The sequence below is a fragment of the Lynx canadensis genome, chromosome E1 (genome assembly GCF_007474595.2).
Source record: "Lynx canadensis isolate LIC74 chromosome E1, mLynCan4.pri.v2, whole genome shotgun sequence".
Lineage (NCBI taxonomy): Eukaryota > Metazoa > Chordata > Mammalia > Carnivora > Felidae > Lynx > Lynx canadensis.
In genome coordinates, this window is record NC_044316.2 from 46162563 (window position 1) to 46179431 (window position 16869).

Genomic DNA, 16869 nt, shown 5'->3' on the forward strand with positions numbered 1-16869 from the left:
GCTGTGATACGCAGTATGGTAGACAGCACCTGGTACATATATTGGAGACTGCTTAAAACTTTCTTAACTATGTCCCACAGCATCCTATTTAACTGCTTTCCCATATAAGCACAGAAACCAGAAAAATTTCTAATTATACAGTTTTATGTTATTTTATAAGCTTTAATTCTGGTTCTACTCTAGATATCTTAGAAGAAAATTTCAAGTGAGATGAATGAAGTATGATTTTAAAATGCATCAAGAGCTTACTATTTCTTTTAATGAAACCCCTGAAAATTAAGTAATATCATATTAAATTAGCACTCATACCTAGTTTCTGGGGGCTGGTAGAACTTGAATTTTAAAATCTAATGAATCTTCTTGGGGCACCTGGGTGGCTCATTCGGTTAAGTGTCCGACACTTGATTTTGGCTCAGGTCATGATCTCAGGGTCATGGGATCACTCCACACTGAGTGTGGAGCCTGCTTAAGATTCTCTCTCTCTCTCTTTCTGCCCCTCTCTCCTGCTTGTGAGTGTGCACATGCTCTCTCTAAAATAAAAATTTTAAATAAAATAAAAAATGAAAATCTAATGCATCTTCTCAATTTATAACTTCAAATATATTACATATAAAACTTTGTTGGCTTCGAGTTCTTTACTAAAAATTATATCATTTTGACTCAATTACTTATTTATATATATTTATTTTATTTTTTTTACTCCATACCTTAAAGCTATTGTGAAGTATGATATTACAGGGTAAAGATTTTAAACACACGTGAGGGGTTCTTCCCAATCCTCCTTCACAAAACTTAATCCTAAATAAAGCCACAAAAAAATTTGACAACTTATTGGCAAAGAGACTGCAAATAGGGGAACCAAATGTCTGCTTTAGAGGCCGAGACATAAGAGCATCTATGATTGAATGTGGCAGAGATTTCTTTCCTACACTCTGGAAATTCTAAGCAGGCTGAGTAACTCCTCTACTTTCCAAGGTATGGTGAATGCCTGAATAAAATTTCCTATAAAATGTTAGAAAAGAAAAAGTGTTTACAAAATAATCTCCACCCTTTCTAGAAACCTAGTAGTATGCACACCCTCGATATTCTTTACACGTCTCATATACACACCTATACACATACACATTTCACAGAAATATGTGAGAGGGGTGGATAAAAGGAAAGGAACAAAGGCTAAAAAGGCACAAAGTCCTCTTAAAAAAAAAAAAAAAAAAAAGTATTGCCAAAAGGGTCCAAACCAAAGCATTCATAAAATAGTATGAAGTACATTTCTGAATAGAGAAATCACTAAAGCCAGACAATTCTGAAAAAGTTATCCAAAAAGTCTACACACAACATACAAGATTTAAAGTTAATTTACTTACGGAAAAAATCCTTTTTCACCAAGTTTTTTGCACAGAGTACTGTAAAGGAAACAAAAAATACATGGAAAGAATTAAAATGGTAAGACTGCACTGTCAAAACGTTCATTTTAAAACACTGAAAGTACCAGTGAATGATAAACATTATAGCAAGGTTTGAAATATGATCACAAGCTTTTATTAAAGACTAGCAAAAGACAGCTGAACCAGTGGTTCCAACTTTAGCAATGATCACACATAACAGCTGACAGCCAGAAAATTTATAAATCTGGTATTCTAATAAAGACCAACTTCCAATCAATCTTCCATCAAGATTTATCTCAGAGCAGCTCGGTGAAAAGGGGAAAATAGTTCCAAGAAAAAAATAAGCAAACTCAGGTTGACATATACATTTTTTAATGAAATAATTTTATACTGAAGATCATAAATAAAATAAAGCTTTCTTGATATAGATGAGATTTTTTTAAAAATAACATTGTTATTTAGTCTCCACCTAACTCCACAGAAATTTTATAGGAGAGATAAATTACCTTCTTCTAAACTCAATGACAAGACAGATTACTGTATCTACCAAAAATTAAAAGTTAATACACTGAGTAGATATCCCAAAGCCACATTCTCTGGATTACCCTGCATGAAATTATTACTCGTAAGGTGATGGATGCACAACGTTACGAATATATTAAAACCACTGAATTGGAGGTGCCTGGGTGGCTCCGGTTCAGGTGATCTCGTGGTCCATGGGTTCGAGCCCTGCGTCTGGCCCTGTGCTGACAGCTCAGAGCCTGGAGCCTGCTTCGGATTCTCTGTCTCTCTCTCTCTCTCTGCCCCTCCCCTGCTCGCACTCTGTGTTTCTCTGTCTCTCTCAAGATAATAAATAAACATTAAAAAAAAATTTAAAAACCATTGAACTGCACATTCTAAAGGGGTGAATTTTATAGTTTGTGGTTACATGTCACTTTAAAAAATTATTGCTTATATAGAGTTATAAACTTAACTTGTTTAATTCAAACTTGTTAAAAGTGAAGGGAAAACATCGATTTCTGTATGGTTTATAACTTATAAAATATCTATACATGTACTATTTGGTTAATTTCTACCCACTTCTACTCGGTTGAAATGGTCTGGAAGTTTAGTGTTATTTAACATAACAAACCTTGGGAATAAGTCTATATATAACTAATCACTCTAAAAGTTCAAATAAAGGGGAGCCTGGGTGGCTCAGTTCGTTAAGCCTCCAACTCTTTTTTTTTTTTTTTTTTTTAATTTTTTTTTTTCAACGTTTATTTATTTTTGGGACAGAGAGAGACAGAGCATGAACGGGGGAGGGGCAGAGAGAGAGGGAGACACAGAATCGGAAACAGCCTCCAGGCTCTGAGCCATCAGCCCAGAGCCCGACGCGGGGCTCGAACTCCCGGACCGCAAGATCGTGACCTGGCTGAAGTCGGACGCTTAACCGACTTCGCCACCCAGGCGCCCCAAGCCTCCAACTCTTGATCTCGGCTCAGGTTATGATCTCATGGTTCATGGGCTCTGTGCTGACAGCACGGAGTCAGCTCGGGATTCTTTCTCCCTCGCTCTCTGCCCCTCCCCTGCTTGCATGTGCTCTCGTTCTCTCTCTCTCTCTCAAAATAAATAAACTTTTTAAAAAAGTTAAATAAAAATTATTTTAAAGACAGATGCCGGGCACCTGGGTGGTTTAGTGGTTGGTTTAAGCATCCGACTTTTGATTCCAGCTCAGGTCATGATCTCATGGTTCATGAGTTCAAGCTCTGCATCTGGCTCTGCACTGTCAAGCAGAGCCTGCTTGAGATTCTCTCTCTCTGCCCCTCCCAATTGTCTCTCTCTCCATCTCTCTCTCAAAATAAGTAACTTAAAAAAAAAAAGAGAGAGATGCCATTGGTAAATGAGTAAAATTATTAAGTACAAGATAGTGATTTAGTAGTCAGTCATTTAGGCCCTGTCTTAGAAACAGTTTTATTTTTAAAAACATAAAAACTCAAATATGAAAACTAAGAGCCGTAACTGAGAGTACCAAATCACTAATTGGATTTAGAAGAACTTCTCTCTAACTTTCATTATCACCACATAAACCGTACAGAATACTCAGGATCAATACATTTACAACACATATATGAATCCAAATTCTAATCTTCAGTACTGCTGAGGTAATGACTTTTTTTAAAACCACCGTCCTATGATTCCAGAAGTGAACTGATTTCACATCCTACTTTAGAGAAACCAAAAATATATGCGAATTCTCCAACTTCTTATTGCTAACCCTACAAAGTTATGTTTTGATACTCATTCGTTTTGTCTTCCTTCTGCTTATAATATCCACCCTCCTGTCTCACACTGTCCTTCCCCCTGTGTTCTAGATCTTATATCCGAATCACCATTTTCTCAGGGACCTGTTCTCCCATCTCCTCTACTTATGGCCTCATCAACATTTAAACATACTCTCCAGACACCATCCTTCTTCTCCTTCAATGTAACTACGTAAGGGGCGCCCGGGTGGCTCAGTCAATTAAGCATCCAACTTTCACTCAGGTCATGATTTCGCAGGTTCATGAGTTCAAGCCCAGAATCAGGCTCTCTGCTGTCAGCACAGAGCCCACTTTGGATCTTCTGTCTCCCTCTTTCTCTGCCCCTCCCCTGCTCACACGCATTCCCTGCCTCCTCAAAAGTAAATAAACGGTAAAACAAAATTATAAAAACGCAACAGATTTCTGTATATTGATTTTGTATCCTACAACTTCACTGCATTCATTTATTAGTTCTACTAGTTTTTTGGTGGAGTCTCTAGGGTTTTATATATATAGCTATCATGGTATCTACAAATAGTCAAAGTCAAGGTTTTACTTTTTCCTTACCAATTTGGATGCCTTTTATTTCTTTTTCTTGTCTGATTGCAGCAGCTAGGACTTCCAGTACTATTTTGAGTAGAAGTGGTAAAAGTGGACCACTGATCTTAGAGGAAAAGCTCTTAACTTCTCCCACCCCCGCCTCAGGACCAGACGGACCTAACAAATATACACAGAACATTCCATCCAAAAACAACAAAATACACATTCTTTTCAAGTGCACATGGAACTTTCTCCAGGATAGACCAGAGGTTAGGCCACAAAACAAGTCTCAATAAATTCAAAATGACTGAAATCATACACATTTTTCCTACCACAGCAATAGACATCAATCACAAGAAATAATCTGGAAAGAACACAAACATAGGGAGGCTAAGTAACATGCTACTAAACGATGAATGGGTCAATCCAGAAATCAAAGAGGAAATAAAAAAATATATGGAGACAAATAAAAGTGAAAACGCAATGGTCCAAAATCTTTGAGATGCAGCAAAAGCTGTTCTAAGAGGGAAGTTTATAGCAAACCAGGCTTATCTCAAGAAACAAGAAAAGTAAACAACCTAACTTTATATGTAAAGGAGCTACAAAAAGAAGAACAAAGCCCAAAGTCTGTAAAAAGGAAATAATAAAGTTTAAAGCAGAAATCAATGAAAAAGAGACTGAAAAAAACAACAGAAAAGATCAATGAAACTGGTAGCTGTTTCTTTGAAAAACAAAAACAAACAGTATTTTATTTTATCTGGATAAAACTTTAACCAGATTCATCAAGAAAGAGAGAGGACTCGGGGCACCTGGGTGGCTCAGTTGGTTAAGTGTCCGACTTCCGCTCAGGTCATGATCTTAACGGTCCATGGGTTCGAGCCCCACATCGGACTCTGTGCTGACAGCTCGGAGCCTGGAGCCTGCTTCAGATTCTGTGTCTCCCTCGCTCTCTGCCCCTCCCCCATTCATGCTCTGTTTCTCTGTCTCAAAAATATATAAACATTAAAAAAAAAAAGAGAGGACTCAAATAAATAGAATCAGAAATGATGGAGGAGAAATAGCAATGAATGCCACAGAAATACAAAGGATTCCAAGAGAATATTATGGAAAAATTTTATGCCAACAAATTGGACAATCTAGAAGAAATAAATTCCTAGAAACAAAGAAACTCCAAATCTGACTCAGGAAGAAATAGATATCTCAACAGATGAAGTACTAACAAAATTGAATCAATAATCAAAAAGTTCCCAACAAACAGACGTCCAGGTTTCACTGTGAATTCCAGACATTTAAAGAAGAGTTAATACCTATTCTTTTCAAACTACTCTAAAAAACAGAAGAAGAAAAGCTTCCAAATTCATTCTATTAGGCTGGCATTATCGTAAAACCAAAACCAGATAAAGACACTATAAAAGTTAAAAATTAAAAAAAAAAGGAAGAACAACACTAAAGGGCAGTATCTCTGATGAATATAGATGCAAAACTCCTCAACAAAATATTCAAACCCAACCCAACAATACATTAAAAAAAAATCATTCACCATAATCAGGTGGGATTTATTCCAGGGATGCAAGGGGCAGTTCAATATTCACAAATCAGTCAATGTGATCAAACACATTAACAAGAGAAAGGATTAAAACCATACGATCATCTCAATAGATGCAGAAAAAGCATTTGACAAAGTACAACACCCATTCATGATAAAAACTCTCTACAAAGTAAATTTAGACTGACTCAACTTCTTCACTTCCCACTAATGCCTCAATTCATTAACAATCTGGCTTCCTCTGTCACCATTGCCACTACGTGGCTTCTCCAAAGCCCAGGGGACATTAATTACTAAATCCATCCAATGGACATCTTTCATTCTTTATCCCACTTGACACCTGAGGAGATTTGCCATCACTCCCTCTTCTGGAACCCCGCTTTTCTTTTGGTTTCTGTTTAATACCACATTTTACCTGGTTTTATACTAGGCATAAAATACATTCTAAATCCTCTTTGCCAGATTGTTTTCCTATATTCCATCCACGGAAGTTGAGGTTCTTCAGGATTTTTGCCCTGGATCCTCTTCTACTCTATAACCTGAGAAGCACAGATGCCCATCTCTGCAAACCTTGGAATATATGTAAACTGTTATATGTATGTGTATTTTTCTGGGGGAAGAACCCACATTTTTCCTAGTAGAAAATTCGTAGCTTAACAGACTAACAAAGCTCTTTCTCCTCTCTAAAAAATAAATTTGAAGGGGCACCTGTGCGGTTCAGTTGGTTGGACGTCCAACTTAGCTCAGGTCACGATCTCATGGTCCATGAGTTCGAGCCCTGTGTCGGGCTCTGAGCCTGGAGCCTGCTTTGGATTCTGTCTCCCTCCCTGCCTGCCCCTCCCCCACTCATGCTCTCTCAAAAATAAACATTAAAAAAATTTTAATAAAAAATAAAAAGAAATAAATTTGAAGAGCCACATTTCACGCATTCTCCCTGACCTTTACCATTTTAGTGACACCTAAATATTAAGACCCAAACTTAACTCTCTCCTGAACTTCAGGTCCACACAAATTAAATATGCCCCCAAAATAAAATCACCATCTCTCCCTCCCCAAAAACTGCTCTTCCAGTTTACTTTCTTTCAATAAACATCCTTGCTTTTAACTCCACTGCTCCAGTCAGAAACCTCCATAGCAACCTTCACTACTCCTCCCTCTCCCCATCTCCTGGCAGATACCAATTCTAATCAATTCCGCCTCTGAAATATCCTTCATCTGTCCACTTCTATTACCAGTGCCACCACCCTTGTCCAGGCCACCATCAACTAGTCTAGGCCACTAAAACCAGCCTCCCAATCAGTCCCCTGCCTCAAGCCTCCACCAGTTCTTTGCAATGGACCCAAAATTTAAAAATACAATTAAGGCCTTTCATACATGTCCCATCCTCCTAATAACACTCCAAAATACCCTTCAAAAATTCCTCAAAACTATCCTTCCATCTGTGCTCTGGATATCACACCCAACCTACCACTCTGGAGGTAGTTGACCTCCATCTTCAAAACAGTCCCAAGGTTCTTGGGCCCAAACTTTATATTGGTTTACAATGCCCTTCAGGCCCTGGCTCCTGCTTACCTCTCTGATCTTATCTTCATTACCACCCATCCTCTCTAACCTAAGTCCAAGATCCAACCACACTAAACTTTCACTTTCTCAAACAAACTCCATCCCTCACCCAGAGAGTCATATGCCATTCCCTCTGTCTGAAACATTTTTCCCAGGCTTCTTCACCTAATCATCTCAAAAGGGAAAGGAAACCTTTTAGAACATATTTCTCTCAACCCTCCACCCATCTGTATTTTCACAGAATCCCCCACTTATAACATGCACTCATCACACTTCATTATAAATGCTTAAGTTTAGAATACCACTTGTAACTATGGGGGTGGTAAACACCATACAGCATAAATCAGGTCTGCCTCAATGGTGCACAAGCACACATTGCACCAGTTATTTGATGGGTGCTCAATAAATTTACTGGATGAATGAAACAGACTCCAAAATAATCTAAAATTTCATTGAAAGGAGGACTTTTTATGTGACAGATAAATTAATCCTCAAGTAATCATAATTTTAACTTATGAAATTTTATTTTTATCGTTTCCTTTTATTTAAAACAAAGTAGTCAGATCATATTTGACAAATTTTCTTTTAAAAATCATTAAGATTGGGGCGCCTGGGTGGCTCAGTCGGTTGAGCGTCCGACTTCGGCTCAGGTCACGATCTCACGGTCCGTGAGTTCGAGCCCCGCGTCGGGCTCTGGGCTGATGGCTCGGAGCCTGGAGCCTGTTTCCGATTCTGTGTCTCCCTCTCTCTCTGCCCCTCCCCCATTCATGCTCTGTCTCTGTCTCAAAAATAAAAAATAAAAACGTTAAAAAAAAAATAAAAAAAAAATAAAAAAAATAAAAAAAATAAAAAAATAATCATTAAGATATTGTTTTTAAAAAAAATTTTTTTTTCAACGTTTATTTATTTTTTTTGGGACAGAGAGAGACAGAGCATGAATGGGGGAGGGGCAGAGAGAGAGGGAGACACAGAATCGGAAACAGGCTCCAGGCTCTGAGCCATCAGCCCAGAGCCTGACTCGGGGCTCGAACTCACGGACCGTGAGATCGTGACCTGGCTGAAGTCGGACGCTTAACCGACTGTGCCACCCAGGCACCCCTAAGATATTGTTAATACAAGTTTCAAAGGTCAACCGAAAAATAAAAAATATAATTTTTTTTGTTTAACTTTTTTTTTTTTTTTTTGGCACAGGGCCCACCTGGGTGGCTCAGTCGGTTCAGCAACCAACTTCGTCTGAGGTCATGATCTCACAGTGCGTGAGTTCAAGCTCCGCATCAGGCTCTGTGCTGACAGCTCGCAGCCTGGAACCTGCTTTGGATTCTGTGTCTCCCTCTCTCTCTCTCTGCCCTTCCCCGCTCACGCTCTGTCTCTCCTTCAAAAATAAACAAACATTAGGGGCACCTGGGTGGCTCAGCTGGTTAGGTGACTGACTTTGGCTCAGGTCATGATCTCACAGATCCTGAGTTCAAGCCCAGCGTCGGGCTCCGTGCTGATAGCTCAGAGCCTGGAGCCTACTTCAGATTCTGTGTCTCCCCCTCTCTCTACCCCTTCCCTGCTCATTCTCTGTGTCTGTCTCTCAATGATAAATAAATGTTAAAAAAAAATTTTTTTAATAAACATTCAAAAAATAAAAAATAAAACCCTTTTTTTTTTTTTTTTAAAGTTTACTTATTTGAGAAAGAGTGAGAGTGCACGAGGGAGAGAAGCAAAGGGAGAGAGAGAATCCCAAGCAGGTCTCCCGCTGTCAGCACAGAGTCAGACACGGGGCTCGATTTCACAGCCAGTGACATCATGACCTAAGAGGAAACCAAGAATCGGATGCTTAACTGACTAAGCCACCCAGGCAACCCCACGAAAGAATAACTTTAAAATCAGATTCAAAGTTTATAAAGATAAATTGAATTTTAGTAATCCAGAGACTAGGAAGCCAGTACCAGGGTTCCAGAAGAAACAAGATTAACTTAAAACATAAATATCAAGATTGGTCAGATTGCTAACTTTAACACTAGACCTCAAAAGCATCAGCCAGTTTTTGCTTCAACTGTTTTTATACTCTAAAAGCAAAAACTCTCATTTGCAAGTTTTAAAAGAGAGACTGTTAAACATGATTTGAGATTTGGTAATTTTAGCTATTTGCATAAATAAATAAGTTTCACAGCTAGAAGCCTTTTCTGTACTGTTCTTTTTCTTGGGAATGTATTCTGGGTACTAGAACCACAGCCTATTGCTCTTTCCATCTTCAGTACCAATTATGAGAGCTCAGTAAATGCTCAATGACTTGGTGAATTTCAACAAGACAGACTCCTCTCTGTCACCATAACAAAATCTCAACCAAGGAGGTATGTATCAGAATCTCCTGGGAAATGTACATACAATATTAAAATGTAATTTTATGTTTGTAACATAATTTCATAATTATATTGATATGAATTTGTATTTGTAAACCTATCCTATTGTGAAGCATAAACTATAGAAAGTTGAGCCAAGACTGGGAATCCTGCAGCTAGGGAGGGAGGGGTACCACTACGAAGGAAATCTTATTTTTGTTTTCTAAACAATCATTACAGGAAGAGAGATAAAAATAATGTTGAGAAATGCTAGACTAAGTTACAGGAAGGGACTGGCAAGAGAGACAACTTATAAGCTGGGAAAGCCTGGAACAAAGGCTAAGGAGTACAGACTTTCTCCTAGACAGTTATCAATATTTCAGTATCTCTCAATGTTTAGTAAGCTTTCCATTGAAGTAATACATATAGGAAAGTGAAGAAATCTTGACTACATAGTTCAATGAATTTTCACTGATTTCTGTACTAAAAACATTATACTGGACTCCAGATATTTAGCAGTCATGTATTAATTTTGATTAATGCTAACTACAAATGTGGCATTATATAAGCATAGTACCGTTACTCCAGAATCCACTGGGGACCATGTCTCACTCAACCTGTAGATTTGCACTAGATTAATTTCACTAGACTACTTTGATCACGTTATTACCCTTCTCAAATTCCTTCACAGCATTTCTCATTCTTAAGACTACACACCTAAAACCTAGCCTGTTCTATTCTGCTCACCTCTTCTGCAGATAAATGGTTTTAAATCAGTAGAGGAGGTGTTCAAAATAAACTAAGATGAGCCTTGTTGGTGTCCTGGTCCTATTTCACAGGGAAGCAGATGTGATCATCTTGAGATGCTTAATAAGAAGGTAGCACTTCCTATATCATTCACTCTTTCAATATTTCCTAAGCACCTACTTTGTGCCAAGTGCTATGATAGATTCTGCAGATACAAAGATAAATAAGACCTGGGGCGCCTGGGTGGCGCAGTCGGTTAAGCGTCCGACTTCAGCCAGGTCACGATCTCGCGGTCCGTGAGTTCGAGCCCCGCGTCAGGCTCTGGGCTGATGGCTCAGAGGCTGGAGCCTGTTTCCGATTCTGTGTCTCCCTCTCTCTCTGCCCCTCCCCCATTCATGCTCTGTCTCTCTCTGTCCCAAAAAAATAAATAAACGTTGAAAAAAAAAATTCAAAGATAAATAAGACCTAGTACTCTGCTCTCAGAGCTTGCAGGTCAGACATAATTCCAATATCATGCCACCAATGCCCGCCCCCCTCCTTTAATTTTAACATTTACTTATTTTTAATGTTTATTTATTTTTGACAGAGAGAGAGAGAGACAGAGCATGAGCATAGGAAGGGCAGAGAGAGAGGGAGACACAGAATCCGAAGCAGGCTCCAGGCTCTGAGTTGTCAGCACAGAGCCCGACGCGGGGCTCGAACTCACAGATCGCGAGATCATGACCTGAGCCGAAGTCGGACGCTCAACCGACTGAGCCACCCAGACACCCCATCATTTACTCATTTTTGAAAGACAGAGCCTGAGCGGGGGAGGAGCAGAGAGAGAGGGGGACACAGAACCCAAAGCAGGCTCCAGGCCCTGAACTGTCAGCACAGAGCCTGACATGGGGATCGAACCCACAAACCATGAGATCATGACCTGAGCCGAAGTCGGACGCTTAACCGACTAAGCCACCCAAGTTCCCCATCAATGCCCTTTTTTTTGTTGTTTTCTCAAGAAATGACTTTAAATTTTGAAAAATCTCCTTTAGTATATTTGATTTGAGGCAGTGACTGGAGAAAACCATTTGCAGAAGTGCAGATGCAGTAAATATTACTGTTTAAATCAATATTTTTTTATGGTTGGATAGGAGTTATCGATATGCAACACACCATGTAGTAATATCAGAGTAAATCCCAGCTGTAGAAACAGAATGCTATTGCTGTTCTTACTGAGTTGTACTCATAATGAATGGCTGTCTATGCTTAATCTGAGTAAAACTCCCAACTGTTCAGTATCTTCTTGCCAAAAATTCCCCTTCCTCCTCCAGATTAGAGTTGCATTCCAATTACACTGCCGACTGGAATGAAACTGCTTGAGAGAAAGAAAAAACCACTCAGACATCCCGTCTTCTGTCGCCCCACGAAAACAGATTTTATAATACTGTTTCTGCAACTCAAAAGTTGTACTATTTTTGAACAGAGTAGATTTCTCTGTTTTTTTTCCTTGAACTTATATTATCATTGTAAATTAAAACTGAAGTTCAGGATAACAATCCTATACATATACCAACAAGATGGCCTAGTACTGTAAAAATGTCTACTAATACGCACCCTTCCTGATGGCTAGCACATGACAGCAATTTAGATTTTCCTGCTCCAAGAAACAACCTCTACCCCAACTCCTACACATGGAATGAAAAGGAAATTTAAGCTCTTTAGAAAACTCATAAACAAATTTTTCCATGTACGTATTCTACTTATTGCTTTAAACAGGAGCACTAACAAAGATTCACATTCAAGAGCATTATTACAAAATGCTGCAATGAGCAAAAATGTCAGCTGCAACCCTATGCACATAACAAAAATGAAACAATTAAAGATGACAAACAGCATGCTGAAATATTATTACACATCCATTAAAATTATGTAAATATATTTATTGACAAGAAAATATTTCTTGAAAACACTAAAAGTCAATTTACAAATACATTTAATAAAATACAATTTTAGCAAGGAATATAAGAAGATTAGCTAACACTTACTGAATATTACTGAATATTTACTGTGCGAGTATATGCCAACTATTCTGTGAAGAAAGTGGTATTATTACCTACATTTTAGAAATGAAGAAATGGAGATTCAGGCATAAAGACTTGCCAGAGATTACAGTGTAAGTACTAGAGTTGAGATTCCAACTCAAACAGACTAATTACAGAATCCAGTCTCTTAACCATCATATATAAAATGAAACAGTCTCCCAGGTTACTTCTTCCTTTATAAGGGAACTTAACGCTGGTTAAAGCAATTACTGGTGTGATCCAAGTTCACAAAATGGTCAACAGAAACTTAGGATGCAAAAGGGCCTTCTCCAAAAAAATGAGCAATTTCCTTCTTTCAACAGATATATAACAGTTTACCTATACAGTCATATTAGATCTGCTTTTAACTAAATATCTTGCCACAGTGCCATTTAATCCAGGAATTTTAGGCAGTTTGTTTTATGCATGTTACAAAACAAACTGGGCCACTAAGTTTACCGTAATATACTTAGTACCTGGCAGTAGTTCATTAAACTAGTGTATTAGATTTATTAAAAGATAAAGGTTCTACTATAACAAGGTAAATATTCTTGCTTAAAAAAACCAAACTGTCAGCATTTAAATATTTCACCAAAGGCAAAATGGGTTCTCAAGTTAACCAATTAAAGGCAACCTTTCCAGCTCACTCATACCAAACGACTTTATTTATTTTCTTTATTTTTGAGATGGGGGAAGGGCAGAGAGAGAAACAGAGAGAGAATCCCAGGCAGGCTTCACACCGTCAGCCCAGAGCCGGACGTGGGGCTCGAACTCACAAACCATGAGATTATGGCCTGAGTCGAAACCAAGGGTTGGGCACTTAGCTGACTGAGCCACCCAGGCGGCTCAAACAACTAAAACAGTTTTTCTTGTAATTTCAAACATATGAAGATTTTGGTCAAAAGAATTTTCCAAAGAAGTGTATTTTAACCGAATAAAACTGAAACAAGATTAGGGTGTACAAATAAACTTTTTAAAATTTAAGTGCAAGTGGGGTCCCTGGGTGGCTCAGTCGGTTGAGCATCGGACTTCGGCTCAGGTCATGATCTCACAGCTCCTGAGTTCAAGCCCCGCGTCGGGCTCTGTGCTAAGAGCTCAGAGCCTAGAGCCTGCTTCCGATTCTGTGTCTCCCTCTCTCTCTGCTCCTAACCCACTCGCATTCTGTCTCTGTCTCTCTCAAAAATAAATAAACATTAAAAAATTTTTTCTCAGTTCAGGTTGCTATAACAAATCCCATACACTGGGTGGCTTAAAAAAACATCTATTTTGTACAATTCCACAGGCCAGGAAGTCCAAAATCAAGGTGCCAACAGATGTGATGTCTGGTGAGAGCCATCTTCCTGTTCTGCAGACAGGAAGACACCTTCTTGCTTTATCATCAGATGGCCAAGAGAGGTATCTTCTCTGTTGAGTCTCTTCTTATAAGGGCACTAATCCCAATCATGAGGGCTCTACTCTCATGACTTAATTACCTCCCAAAGACCCCACCTTCAAATACCATCAAATTGGGAATTAGGCCTTCAACATATAAAATTTGGGAGGACACATTCAGTCTATAACAAAGTTTCTGTACTTAAGCTTTCAGTATGTATCGATAAGTGAGTCTCAAGGTATATGTCTAGCCTCACTCTTCTCCCAAGCTCCAAACCCACATTTCAATTGCCTACCCCACATACCCACTTGAATATCTCACCAGCCCTGAAAATTGTATTTATTCAAAATTGAATCAAACAGCTTTCCTACTGAACCAGCTCTTCTTCTTTTTGACCTTCCTAGTTCTGTGAACTGTACCACATGCTTCCAATAATCCAGAAAGCAAATGTCTCTTTTATCTCTCCCTCTCCCTGACCACTGCACATCTAAAGCAGTTGCCAGATTATATCTGGTATCATATACAGATCACTCTGCCTATTTCCATTTTCAATGTTCACATTTAAGTAATATATCTAGAGTATTTTTTAATTCTTTTTTTAATTGTTTTTTAACGTTCATTTATTTTTGAGAGAGAGAAAGAGAAAGAGAGAGGAGAGAGAGACCAAGCGAGCAGGGGAGGGGCAGAGAGCGAGGGAGACACAGAATCTGAAGCAGGCCCCAGGCTCCGAACTGTCAGCACGAAGCTGGATGCAGGGCTCAAACCCCCGGATTGCGAGACCATGACCTGAGCCAAAGTCAGACGCTCAACCAACTAAGCCACCCCAGGTGCCCCTTTCTAGAATATGTTATAATGTGCTCCCCAAAACTTCCACAGAGTCTCTTGCTTGATCCTTGCAAGTTTGTGAGTTATGTTCTAATATCCACAGAAAAGTAAACTACAACTAAGAGCTACGGCTTGCCCTACCTGTCATCTAGTAAATGAGCTTATTAAGCATTTTGAATCCAGGCTCTACCTGGATTCTATAGATTTTTTTTCTTTTCCTATACACTCCTCATCTAGAAGGCTGTCAATTATCCCAGCCTTCTCTCTCATTAACCCCTAGACTGAAAATACCAACCTCTTTGTCCCCTAAAATAAACCCAGGACTTTTCTGCCTTTGCTTTTATTCAAAACATTCCTCCTACTTCAAGTGTTATTATTCTAACCATAGACCCTCAAAATCTTATCCATTCAAATCTCAACTTCATGTGAAACTTTTTCTGATCTCCTCCTTTCTCACAATCTGATTTTCTCTCTCCCCTCCTATGAATTTCCAACAACACTTTGACTCTACTTGTTTCGTATGTCCCTTCTCACTATACTTGTATTAAAGTTATTCACGTGGGGCACCTGGGTGTCTCAGTCAGTTGGGTATCCAACCCTTGATTTCAGCTCGGGTCATGATCTCGCAGTCGTGGGATCCAGCCCCCCATTAGGCTCTGTGCTGAGCATGGAGTCTGCTTGAGATTCTTTCCCTCCCTCTGCCCCTCTCTCCCGCTCATACTCTAAAAATTAAATAAAAAATTAAATTATTCACGTGATATCCTCTCCATCCCTCTATGTTCCCACTAAAATATACATTTCTTTTTTTTTTTAATGTTTTATTTATTTTTGAGAGAGAGGGAGACAGGGTGCAAACAGGGGAGGGGCAGAAAGAGAGGGAGAAAGAATCCACGAAGCAGGCTCCAGGCTCTGAGCTGTCAGCACAGAGCCTGACGCGGGGCACAAACCCATGAACCACAAGATCATGACCTGAGCTGATCCCATAGAATCCAGGTAGAGCCTGGATTCAAAATGCCTAATAAGCTCGTTTACTAGATGACAGGTGCCCCAGCTATACATTTCTTAAAGACAAAGCCATGATTTATTTTTATTTCTCCTACAGTTACACATATAGTATCATAAACATGATATGCACTCAAATAGTTATTGAAATCCATGAAAATCCTCAGAAAACCACTGACAAGGTATAAGGATGAGCAAACTAAAAGGTAAAGAATAAAATTCACTCTTTACTTCTCTGAACCTAGCAAGTCTTTTTGTTGAAATCAGGGTGGCTTTCTCAATTGTTTGTAACCACTGCTTATTTTAGGGCCCTTTCCTAAAAACAGATCTCATTGAGGGGTGCATGGCTGGCTCAGTCAGTTGAATGTGTGACTCTTGATCTCAGGGTTGTGAATTCGAGCCCCATGTTGGGTGTAGAGATCACTTAAAACAAACAAACCACAGATTTCATATACAATAAAACGGTATATTACCACCTTTTATTACCACCAATTATATTAACCTTATTTCTACAACAATAAGAATGAGCTCTCAGGTATTCTGCATCCTTCTAGCTTCTAAAAACGGTAGTCACTCAAATACCTGATGATCTACTCTAATAGAGCAAAGTGCCAAAGATATTTAGTTTCCCAAACAGACCCCATTTGTAAATACAAGCTACTAATACAAATAGGAAAGAAGACTGCAACTATAAAAAAAAAAAAAAAGCACTGTGATTTATAATAATACTTCTCTATAGGGGTGCCAGAGTGGCTCAGTCAGTTAAGCCTCCGACTCTTGATATCAGCTCAGGTCATGATCTCACAGTTCATGGGATCAGGCCCCGCATTGGGCTCTGTGTGGATAGTGTGAAGCCTGCTTGGGATTCTCCCTTTCTCTCTGCCCCTTTCCCTCTGTCTCTTTCTCTCTGTCTCAAAATAAATAAACATTAAAAAACTAAAAAAAAAAAAAAAAAACAACTTCTCTATAATTTCAAACTTTTGAAGTATTTCCTGGGTTGATAGGTAATTACTAATTTTAATAAACTTATTTTAGGATAATTTTAGACTTACAGAAAAGTTACAAGGATAGTACAGTGTTCCCATATACCTCACACCCATTATCCCATTACTCATAACATCTTACATTAGTATGGTACATGGATCACAATTTAATGAATCAATATACATTATTATTAACTACAGTTCATATTTTATTCAGATTTCCTTAGTTTTCACATA

General features: G+C 38.8%; 1 protein-coding gene across 1 annotated transcript in view; it reads right to left on the reverse strand.

The window, feature by feature from the left end:
• The window catches only part of SMURF2 (SMAD specific E3 ubiquitin protein ligase 2), a 120596-nt gene that overhangs the window by 54751 nt on the left and 48976 nt on the right, over positions 1–16869 (reverse strand). Inside the window, exon 2 of the mRNA XM_030296222.1 lies at positions 1365–1403. Coding sequence (XP_030152082.1) covers positions 1365–1403 — 39 coding nt within the window. The remainder of the gene's footprint in view (positions 1–1364; positions 1404–16869) is intronic.